Genomic DNA, 12,784 nt, shown 5'->3' with positions numbered 1-12,784 from the left:
TGTGAAAGCGTATATTATCAGGCAGATTATAAGCAACAACTCATAAAGTACCTGCTTATCAACTACTATTACAAAGAATGGTACACCATTACTTATTTAACTGTGTATGCAGTAATTCACTGCCAGTTTCAAATGGCATGGATTTGGGACCCTTCATTCAACTTTTCAAGAAATAAATGTTACTCCAGATTTCAGGATCTTATTCAGAATGTAATATGTACATGCAGCCCTTTGACTGTTAGTTATATTTCATAGTAAGATTAAGAGCTGAGTAATGTTTTCAAACACTGCTCTCCAATGACATAGGGAAACAACACCTGCTTGCATAGACTATTTGACCCCTGGGTCAGCCTCATTCCTCATTCTCAATTGTTATTCCAGTCCTTTTTTGGATCAAATTTTGGTAAAATAAAGATGAAAAGTTATCAATAAAAGTTACCGAGTTAGAGGCTCAAGGCTTAAAACTTCTATAATTTCTGTTGCTTTACACAAATGCCATTAAAAATGTGGTAAAACAGGAGTAGGCATTTCTGAAAATCAGTGGAGTCTTGAGATAAATGATTGTGCCACCTGGGAAGCAGTTTGTTAAGTTTTACAATGGAACAGCTTCATACACTGTCCCATAATGCATCAACAGAATGAACACTGCAGACACAAGTCAAGACATTTACTGTTCACTGAGTGTAATACACAGGAGCAAGTATGTCATAATAATACAGTATTATTCTCTCATTTTACTGCTGTTCATCAGTGACATAAACATGGATTGCTTTATAGGCAAGATCACCTTATACTGAGGTATATCTTATACATAATACTATTAAATTATGCAGTGGGATCCATTACTATATCTGCATCATACTGAATTGGCTTACAATAAGGTAAAACTGTATTTGTCTTACTGATTGTATACCATGTATTCCATAGGCAAAGTTATGTTTGTGTACTCATTATTCCTTCAATTTGTATAAACCTCTTTTCTCTCCTGCAGAGAAAATGAAATGTTGATTAATATATTACAAAGGCTATATACAACTATACCTAGACTACTGCAATGTTGTCTGGGGAAATGCTTCTGACAATATTTACGAATTATTCTGCTTGCAGAAAAGAGCCTGCAGACTAATCCAAAGTAATGTTGAAAACATCCCAAATGCAATGAATGATATTAAAATGTTAAAAGTAAGTGAACAAATATTTTTGAGAGAGGCTATACTTATGCACAAAGGTTCAAACAATATGGCCCCATTATATCTCAATGCTAGAAAACATGGCAAGACTTCCAATTTAAAATCCATTTCAGCTAATCACCCTTCCTGCCAAAAACCAAATTAAGAACTCTAAAAGAAATTTTTTCAGTATTCAGGGTCACTAATTTGCAACAGAATCCCAAAGGAAATTAGAGAATGTACATAAATGCATTTAATCATAATCTAATTCAATGGAAGAAAAAGTGTAACATATTCAATTTGACAATTACAACTTAAAGTTATATAAATTCACTACTAAGTACTGCATATACAGTACACAATGTACCATGTTGAAGCATGTTATTCAAATTTTCTGTTTATCATGTCATATTTAAATGTACCTTATTACCAATGATCTGTGTGTGTGTGTGTGTGTGTGTGTGTGTGTGACCATGTACATGTACATGTACTCTGAATGTAAATATAATAGATGACCACAAGGAGGATTAGTTTCATGCAACTAATTGTCACCCTCCTTAAGTAAAATCATTATTATTATTATTGTTATCATGATTATTATTATTATTACTATTATTATTATTAATATACTGGTTATCATTGCATAACAGCTTTCTGATAAATGAAAGCTCTGCAATTACCAGACATATGCTTTCTTTATATGTCAAGTCGAAATGTAAACTGTTTGTACCCAGATCTGCCATCACATAATATGCTGGTACATCTGGTTCTTTGCAGTTGTTTTTAAAGGAGTAATCTATATAACAAACAACAAAGACTCTCATCTGCCAGCACATCATGTGATGGCAGATCATGGTCTATGTTGTTTGCAGTTGGATAATTGATATGAAAATATATATGGTACCTTCATATACTTGACAATACCATTCGATTTCATTATCTAAATTTTTCTACTCTTTTCATTTAAATTCTGATGGTTTCCCTGCATTCATTCCCTACCTTTGATATGACAATAAAATGATTTTAAACTTGAGAGCAAGAAACACATAAATCAGGATTAAACCTGATGTTTAATCAGCACCATTGCTCCCCTAGCTGGCTACATGAATGCCACTTGAAAAATGCACTATTTATATAATCACACAATCATTTCACCATTTATCGAGCAATACAGTTTTCACTTACAGTGCACCTTTTGTATGTCAAAGTTCTGCAATAAAATTGCATGTAGTGAATATTAAACTTTCTTTCTTCAAAATTTACAAAAAGTTGTTCTAAATTGGTAATTATAATATGAAATATTAATAAAGGGGATGTGATAAAAGCTTTAGATTTCCAATATACACCATGTCAACCTTTTAAATGAAGCTTAATTTGGCAACCTGAACTGTATTAAAATTTAGGAGAATAGGAGACATGTCATATATTGTGTGCTAACATATTTCTTAATGCAAACAGCAAAAAAAACCACCCTGCCATGCACAGTGGGGCTAAGAAACTCTGCTGTAAATGTCCTGGAACATTAGGGTCAAAGCTGTAAATTGGAAATCATTGAATGCAACAAAATGCATAGACTCTGATCTTCAGGCATACTGGGACCTGCTGTAGACCTGAGTCTATGATTTTTGTGGTTGGGTGGGTATTATAGGTAGATGTATATGGTATCATACAAGTGCAACCATGAACTCTGTATACCTACCTATTCACAGGGCCAGGATTGTCTTGGAAAAATAAATGGTATAAAAGCCTCATTTTCTTTCTCATTTTAGAAGGGTGTAATTATTAAATGAATGTCAATATAAATGGTGAAATTAAATCATGCAGTGCTTTTACCAGGTTAACAATGAACACAATTGATCAATTACAAAATACAGTCCTGTAACCATGTAGGAATGTCTACCATTACAGACTATTAATATAATCATAAAAACTGGGGACCATAAATACGTCCTTTTATTTTGTTCAGCATTGGATTTTTGTGTATTTTTAGCAGTACTTAAATAAGGACATTTGGAAATATACAAGTCTGGATAAAAATGAGATTTCTTTTCAAAATATTTGCCGTTTTGTTTTGATTTGTCCCAGCTTCAGTAATAAGTGTGTAGAAAGGCACTGGTAAATCTCTGTTAAATACTACAGTCTGAAAGACATATCTTGTAATTGCACATTATCTTATTTACCATTATACCATGGTACAGAAATCCTAGAGCACAGAAACCACAAAAAGCTCTCAAAACATGCAGTAGAAACATCTCCACTATAAAATAACCATGCTACAAATCTGGTCATTTTCAAATTTAACATTCATGTGCTGGTTGTAACTTTGGTTTACGGACTATTTCAGGAAAGAAAAATTTCAAGTGCCTCACTAGCAAACTGAGATCTCAAGACAACATGATTTGTATGTCATTTTTGGGGCATAAATGTATAGTACGGCAATTAACCTCTGGCCTGCACCACAGCAATCCTGTGTAGGATTTCAAGTTGCAGATTCTATGTGAAGGTAGTCATTTCTCCCAATCCAATGACCACAGATCGGAATCTGATGCAATGTGAATAAGTGAAAAAAGCTGTTACAATTTTTGTTTTATCAACATCAAGTATCCAATGATATCCAATGTGGGTATGTGACAAAGTTTGTCAGCAACTTCTCACCAGGGTCGCTGGTCGTTGCCAGGATTTTTCCTCAGGATCTTCCTCCACCAGTTATACTGGCCAGCATGTATAGCTTATCATGTTCTGAAAAATGGTGTTAAACCCAAGACGACAAAAAAACATAAAGTAAACAAAGTTGAGAAGAGTATGGGACTATACAAATGAGTATATTCATAAACGTATCCTTGCATTAATGAAATGCCTTATTCAAATAAAATGCAATGAATTTCTGAGTTTTAAAAAACTGTTTTATACACCTAAAGTGCTCAAAAGGTATCATAACAGACTGTACAACAATAACCTGTTTCATTATAAAAATTACAAAACAATTATTTCACAGTGCTGACAAAGTTGTCATCTGCCAAAACAACCTGACAATTACTGGTATCTACACTTTACCAACAATTAGTGTTCTTATTAAACAAGCTGTTTATACAAATATAAAATGCCAAAGTCCAAAGTCTACAAAAACTGACCTCAAAGAACTGAATATAAACAAAAGTCACCCATAAACCAAAAGGAAAAATCTCTCTTTATGATCAGTCTGTTGTTTCATGATACATATTATCACCTAAAGATCAAAATGGTTGATTTGTTTCATGAACTATGTGTTCAGGTAAATCACTGAACAATGTTAACAAACAAACAAAAACACAATAAATGTTTCAGTCATCAGAAAGACTCAAAATGTTTATGCATTCATTGTACCTCACTCCCATTCCCACCCCACCCACTTAGAAAAAAGTTTGTAGAAGACCTATCAGCAAACAGTCAAAATGCAAAGATTATGCACGTCTGGCAATTATTACACATAGCAGTCAAACTTTTGCGCAAAGGGCACATCCAGTATTCATTACAAACAACTAAGAGAAAAACAGGCTATATTCTACTTATTCTTTTCTTACAGCACATCAACACAAGTAGATTATTTAGTGCTATAAGCAACTAGAAGTACTTTGCCCAAGGACACAGCATGGTAGCTATCCTGGACTCATCTTAAGTTTTTAATATTTGAACCTGCATTATTTCATTTGTGAGTCCAGCATGCTAACTATTGGGCAGCCATGGCCCCATTGAGTCTATACTAAACAGTCAACTGAAACAGTATGAAAAAATTGTGGAAACGTGCCACATAAAATTCACTTAATTTTTATTTTTGTTATTTTTAAAAATAAAAGAATGAAATTAAAAATCTGTATGATGCTTTAAATTCTTTGAAACCTGCAGAATTTTCTACAATTAATATTTTCAAAACTATAAAATGTGTAACTTCTGTCTGTTTAGTTGATCTGACGATTTAATCATCCAAAAATTTTTTCTAATCTCGTACAATTCCAAATCAGTTTCCAGTACAATTTTTTTTTATTGTTATGTTCATAATTTGGGGTTTGCAAATTAATGAGTTATGTATGTACATGTATAAACGTTGAATCAATTAATTTTGTTTCACTGATATCCTGCTAAAGTTCTTCTGATTTTCCCTAAATCACAATATCTTAAGAATATTAATAATACATGTACAGGGAACTAGTTCTGGTATTAATCTCCACTGCAATAAAAAGTTGAAAAGTAACACAGACACAAATGATTTTAATGAACCTATAGGTACTGTACTGTTACTGCACTATTGTGCCAAGAGTGATACATACAGATCAACGGAAAGAGAAAAAGTGAGACACAGTTCAGTGAAACTTTTGTAATGAAAGTAAAATCTACACTTACAGTGGTACTTTTGTAATTGTTTTTATTCTGACTGGGAACATCCAAGGACATTCTGGATATATGAAAGATGCCCCTTTCATTCCTCCAATACTCATGCTGGCCACTTCAGTACCCCTTTCAATGCAAGTAAAATATTGTTCAATACCTTCTATGACACACTGTGCATATAGAGAGAATATGTTCATCTTGAACTTAGGCATGCTGTCCCATTTGCATCCATTGGCTTTGACTCAAAGCTATGTTGAATACTGAACTCCAAGTCTCCATCGGCATTACAATGTAAGTATGGATGGTTGACTATGACATAGTACTCAATGTTCCTGATCCTTTGGCGTGATAGATGAATAAATACTGCAGAGATATTCCTATTATTCTTGACTCTTATTATAATTTGGTACACCTCCCCTGTAATTCATACTCAAGCAAAATGACTGTAACAGAGCTAGTCTGCCCAATGATTATAAATGTCTTCATTCTTCCCAGAGAATTATTAGCACAAGGTTCCCAGATCTCCTCAGCAAATGGAATTAACAAAAGTGTCATGCTTCATTGGATATCTTAGGTTTATTTGCCTTAACCAATGAATGGCTATTTGAACTCCTGTCCTGTCCAATCAGGTACCATTATTAACAAAACAGATTTATATTCAATCATTCCAACAGTTTTTTTCAAAGTGTTAATCACACATAACTGTGCTCCACAGGAGTAATTTTAAAAGCATTAAGTGGTTAAATCAAGATTTGAATAATCAACAGTCTTCTGAAGTTCTTCATGTCAACCCATTCCTTTACTGTGCATTGACATATTTATATCAATCGTGACAGTGCAAAGCAAAACTATTGACGCTTCATATCCCATCTATACTTGTGCTGGCAAAGCCTGCTGATAAAAATCACTTGAAACTGTGGACTTAAGCAATAGATCACCACAAATAGTCATACTGTAATGTCTACTGGAAAGGTTTTTCAGCATGAAAACCCACAAGCTGCTTTTCTCTGAATAATGTACAGGTAAGTCTATGTGTTATGAATAATTAATAGCTTCCCTTCAAAAATCGATCCCTAGCTCTATATAAGCTATTAAAATACTATAACTGCTTATTGGATATCAGCAGAGAGGTCAATAATACAGTTTATATTTTGTGTATTCAAATATGTACTAAGGCAACTAACCTCGATAAATTAAACTGAAGTGATAAACAGCAAACCAAGTCATGAAGAAAATGAGTATTTGATATAATAATTGCTACATAAAGGCAAGAATACATACTAAACAGTACAAAAGTCATAAGCAGACCATATACAATAAACAAGTCATAAGCAGACCATATACAGTACACAAATCATAAGCAGCCTATATACAGTATACAAGTCATAAGCAGACCATATACAGTACACAAATCATAAGCAGACCATATACAGTAAACAAGTCATAAGCAGACCATATACAGTACACAAATCATAAGCAGATCATATACAATAAACAAGTCATAAGCAGACCATATACAGTACACAAATCATAAGCAGCCTATATACAGTACACAAGTCATAAGCAGACCATATACAGTACACAAATTTTAAGCAGACCATATACAATAAACAAGTCATAAGCAGACCATATACAGTACACAAATCATAAGCAGACCATATACAGTACACAAGTCATAAGCAGACCATATACAGTACACAAGTCATAAGCAGACCATATACAATACACAAGTCATAAGCAGACCATATACAGTACACAAATCATAAGCAGACCATATACAGTACACAAGTCATAAGCAGACCATAAACAGTAATGTTAAAAATTTGGACATGGCAAGACTGTTTGTGTGGTGTACAACTTGATATAATTGCAATTTAGCTAGGAAAATGGCACACAAGACAAATACAGTAGAAAATGTTACACTGAAGTAGAAGCAGGTGGCAATAATGTTAAATTTACACATGGAGGCGGTTTTTGAGTCAGCTGATATCAGAATTTATTTTTTGGAAATTTTAACTGTACTTTTAAGAAATTATTGGCAGTATCTACGATCACTGAAAAGGCTAAATTTCAATGTACCCAAGCCAAAAAGGGAGCTGATTATGACCTGGACTGGTCTGGGTCGATATAAAACCCATGACCCTTGGATTATGAGCACAAAACTCCATGACTCCTATCTGCTGCCAGCAGTTAAAAAGAAAGCTGCAAATAATAATGTTTAATAAAAAGTTGCTGAAATATAGATCATTTTCTTGAAGATGCTGGCAAATGAGCATTATTAAATGCAATACATAAATTGTCAGCATTATGATTAACGTTTGTGAAATACGTGCAATTTTGTAAATTGTGAACTTTGGTAGTTCAGTGGTTCTCATGCTAGATTTGCAATAGGCAAAGTGGCTTGAATAATACTTAGACCAGCCCTGGTCAAAGCTGACATAATGTTCCAAAGAAAGGCACTTTGCATTTAGGACCAACAAGACATCATTAAAGTCTTTTGGTGTTAACCCCCATGTCAATATGACATTCCATTCCATGATCACAAGACCTTCAAGAAGGATGTCATGGCAACCATACTGGATGTAAGATTGGCACTATTTTCATTTAGGACCAACTAGATATCAAAGGATTACTTTTAGTGAAAAACCCACATCAATATGGCCATCCACTCCCACCATGGTGGTTGTATTGGAAGTCAAATCTTTATTATTTTCAGTTAAGGTAAACTATACACCATAACAAGTCTTCTGGTGAAAATCCCATGTCAATATAACTTCCTGTTTAGGACCGGAAAAGATAACAAGATTTTCAAAATGGCTGCCATGATGAGTATGTATATATATATATATATATATATATATATATATATATATATATATATATATATATATATATATATAGTGTGTGTGTGTGTGTGTGTGATGTAAGATCTGCATCATTTTCATTTAGGACCAATTACATACATTAGCAAGTCTTTTAGTGAAAATCCCATACTGATACAACCATCCATCTATCAGACGGAGTGAAAAGATTTTCAAGATGGACACCATGGCAATTACACTGGTGGTTAAATAGAACCTATTTTCATTAGGACCAACTAGAACATCATGAAAAGTCTTCTTTTCCAAGCTCTGTATCAATATGACTTTCCATTTAGAAGCAGTAGTAATAATAATATTTCCATGATGGCTGCCATGTGGTTGCCATATTGGATATTAGATCAGCACCATTTTCATTTTGGACCAACATGACACCATAAGAAGATTTCTTGTAAAAACTACATGCAATTTTGTCTTTTCATTCAAGAAGAGAAACAGTAAAAAGATTTTCAAGATAGCTGTCATATGGTAATGCTTTCATTTAGGACCATCTAGACTATAAGATGTTTTAGTGAAAACCCTATATGACTTCACCAACCATTCTGGAGTAGTGACAAGATTTTCAAGATGGCTGCTGTAATTAACATATTGGATGTCTGCATTACAGCATCATTTTCATTTATGGCCAAAGAGAACTTCGGATGAATGTGTGTATAAAGTTTTGTGATAATCCTAAAGTACTTTCAGAGAAGTAGCAATAACAAAGTTGTATTAACAGAGAGATGATGGATGACTGACAACAGAAACAGGCCAAGCCATAAGCCATAAGATTTTCTGGTCTATGACCAGTAGAGCTAAAATTGGTATGAATACTGAAATCTGTGTATAGGAACTTTCTTTTTTTATTAGTGAAGCCACTTGCAATGCCATTTGAAACAAACTTAAGGAATAAATTACTAATCTGATAATTTTAAGTGTAACTAATTAACAATACAAATTAATCTGAAATATGTCTTATCAACATTTCAATTCTAACAGAAACATTTCATCAACAAGTCAAAGTAAAATAAAATTTCTGGAACAAAATTTAAAACATGTCTTTTAGTCAAAATCCCATACTGATATGAACATCCATCTATTAGATGAAGTGACAAAATTTTCAAGATAGACTGGTGGTTAAATAGAACCTAATTTCATTTAGGACCAACTAGAACATCATAAGAAGTCTTCTTTTCCAAGCTCTATATCAATATGACTTTCCATTTAGAAGCAGCAGCAATAATAAGATTTCCATGATGGCTGCCATGTGGTTGCCATACTGGATATCAGATCAGCACCGTTTTCATTTTGGACCAACTAGACACCATAAGAAGTCTTCTGGTGAAAACACCATGCCAACATTGATATAACCATCACTATCAGGAATAGCATTAATAAGGTTTTCAAGATAGTCACCATACTGGAAGTCAGGTTGACACCATTTTCATTTAGGACCAACCAGACATCTTAAGAAGATTTCTTTTGAAAACCAATGTGGTAGTCATACTGGATGTCCAAAGGGCACCATTTTCATTTAGGATCAACAATGCCTTGGGATGAATGTGTGTTTAAAGTTCCTCCACAATCCTTCAAGTATTTCTGGATCAGCAGCATTAACAAACTTGTACTAACAAGATGGATGGATGATGGACAACAGAATGCCTCATAAGCTCTACTGTCTCTGACCAGCTAAGGTAATACTTACTATAGATACATAAAAACTTATTGATTGAAATAAATCATAATAGTACAGTGCATAACAACCAGCATTTAAAAGTGGAGTTAGTGACAAAAATATGTAAACAGTCCCCGTTATGTTTTTGCATGAAGCCAACTTGTGGCTAAAGATCTCATTAAAAAAAGCTCCACTGCCAGTTTTCATTATAAGACATTTGTCAAGGGTTTTCCACAAAGAAAGACTGTTATGTCATTCCTCAGATTTGAATGTGGTGTTTACTTATGAATATGAATCCCCTAGCCAACAGCACAGTACATCTGGTGCAGCCAACAATATTACAGACAGGTATGGAGAAAAATGCAAAGGTAACTTGTGCATGATTAGGTAAAAGGGACCATATTTTTGGTAGGGATGAGTTATAAGGTAACTTGTGCATGATTAGGTAAAAGGGACCATACTTTTGGTAGGGATGAGTTATAAGGGAACTTGTGCATGATTAGGTAAAAGGGACCATACTTTTGGTTAGGGATGAGTTATAAGGTAACTTGTGCATGATTAGGTAAAAATGACTGTATTTTTGGTAGGGATGAGTTATAAGGTAACTTGTGCATGATTAGGTAAAAGGGACCATACTTTTGGTAGGGATGAGTAATATAAGGGAACTTGTGCATGATTAGGTAAAAGGGACCATACTTTTGGTAGGGATAAGTTATTCTCATTTAGATTCATCTGCATATCAATTCTCATGAGTGTAAAGAAAATATGAAAATCACTCAACCATGATGAGCGGGTCCCATGGGCATACTTTTGTTATGGTTTATTTAAATGCATCAAGATGTATCCAGAGGCCAATTTCCATGTGTGTAGATGAAACAGAGTCCAAGATATTCAAAGTATAATGACTCAACTGCTGAAACCTAATGTGAGGTAGATAGTCTTGACTCAAGCATGAAAATTTGGTTGCTGTTGTTCATTTTCCAGCACACAAATGGCTATGCATGGCGGCCAGTATTAATAGTAGAGGAAGAACCCAGGAAAACCCTGGGAAGAACCACCGACCCACGAGAAGCTACTGGCAAGCTTTCTCACATACCCACATTGGCCGAATCCTAGACTCGAACCCAAGCTGACAGAGGTGAGATGGCAGTGATTCAGAAGGGAGAGCACTTTAGATCACTCTGCTACTCTGGCCCAGAAAATTTAGTCATAGTGACAGAGTTTTGGTATGGCCAAGCCCCCCCCACCCCCCCGGATATATCCATATACCAATTTTTATGAGTATCAAAGATCATGAGAATGTAACAAATGAATAAACAAGTACCAACATGAATGTATGAACACATGAATAAACCAGCAAAACACCAAAATCCCATTTCAACTTTATTGTTAAACGGATAATAAAAGGTGTGGCTGAGCAATTATACAAAGATTGATGACAAACTAACCTTGTAATTTGATCAAATCATCCATCGAGTATGTTGTCCAGTTGAAGTCGTACTGTAAATTATCTCTTCTGATGGCAATCAACTGTCAATTTTTTACATCTAAATTTCATCTGAACTATATGTGTATGCATGCGTGTGTAACTATGGGTCTATGTGTGTGTCTCTATATAAATCATCTTCACATGTAAATAAGCTGTTTCAATTTCAAAAAGTCAATTTCTAACAGAACTTGAGCAAAAACTTAAAAACAAAAATAATACATTTCCCTATATATTTCTATTTCATGACATAATGATTGTGGTTTAATGTGAATGTTTATTCACACAAAGATACAATTTTGGTAATTAAATAAAGTGTTTGGCAACTGAGAGAAGTACTGACTACTTTGCATAACTGGGCACTAAATCAATTATTTGCCTTGAGCTGTTTATAAATTGTTTGATGTTTACTGGTAAGTATGACAATTCCTTCAACATATGTAATGTCATGTGTTGATCAATACAAAAGTGCATTTTTTTGTTGTACATGAGTTGAGAATATTGATTATATGATGTGATACAATAATTCATCTTTCTACAGCAGCATATGCTTAAAAATAATATACATTAGAATAATAAAAACCAATCAATGTAACCAAATAATGATATAATTCAGACTTGAGTATCTTTGACACAAAGTTATAAACATAACGCACATCATATCCAAACTCTAAATCTTGTGAATCATAATGCCATATGAACCAGCCCAATAAAATCCAGATTCTTATGGATAAAATATACAAACAGACCTTGATCTGCTGGCACATAATGCACTGATAAACCAGAGTCTATTTTGTTTGTTCTACCAATTACTCATAATAAACTGTACAGACCCAGATTTGCCAGCACATTATGTGACTGTGGATCGGGGTCTCTGCAATTTGTATGTGAGTACAGATGTTATATTTTTGCTGAACTTACAATCTTTAAACCATTACTTTATATTCCATTTCTAGTTATTTGCACTCACACAAAATCATAATGTGATTATATATATATATATATATATATATATATATATATATATATATATATATATATATATATATATATAATGAGCTTGACAAAACCTTGGTCCAGTAACCATATCCTCACATTCCTGGCCATAAAAATGAATCATCCTGATCAGAATGCCAAATTACATCTAAATTACTCCTCATAATTACCATTATGAATGTGACAGCTATACCATTATGACCATAAAATCTGCTAACAGCACTCTCAGGGTTAA

General features: G+C 33.7%; 1 protein-coding gene across 11 annotated transcripts in view; it reads right to left on the bottom strand.

Annotated features, from left to right (window-relative positions):
- LOC149806839 (uncharacterized) overlaps positions 1 to 12,784 on the bottom strand; it is a 247,442-nt gene that overhangs the window by 39,266 nt on the left and 195,392 nt on the right. Inside the window, exon 1 of one of the 11 annotated variants that reach the window (XM_089958487.1) lies at positions 5,547 to 6,479. The exons of the other annotated variants lie outside the window; for them this stretch is intronic. Within the exon in view, the coding sequence (XP_089814613.1) occupies positions 5,547 to 5,746 (200 nt within the window). The 5' untranslated portion in view covers positions 5,747 to 6,479. Of the gene's footprint in view, positions 1 to 5,546; positions 6,480 to 12,784 lie in introns of those variants that run through there. 11 annotated transcript variants of the gene reach the window in all.

This window comes from Sinohyriopsis cumingii, chromosome 1, assembly GCF_028554795.1.
Source record: "Sinohyriopsis cumingii isolate HCF-2022 chromosome 1, ASM2855479v2, whole genome shotgun sequence".
Taxonomy (NCBI): Eukaryota; Metazoa; Mollusca; class Bivalvia; order Unionida; family Unionidae; genus Sinohyriopsis; species Sinohyriopsis cumingii.
Note: the sequence above shows the minus strand (reverse complement) of the source record. Positions and strands in the feature narration are given on the sequence as shown.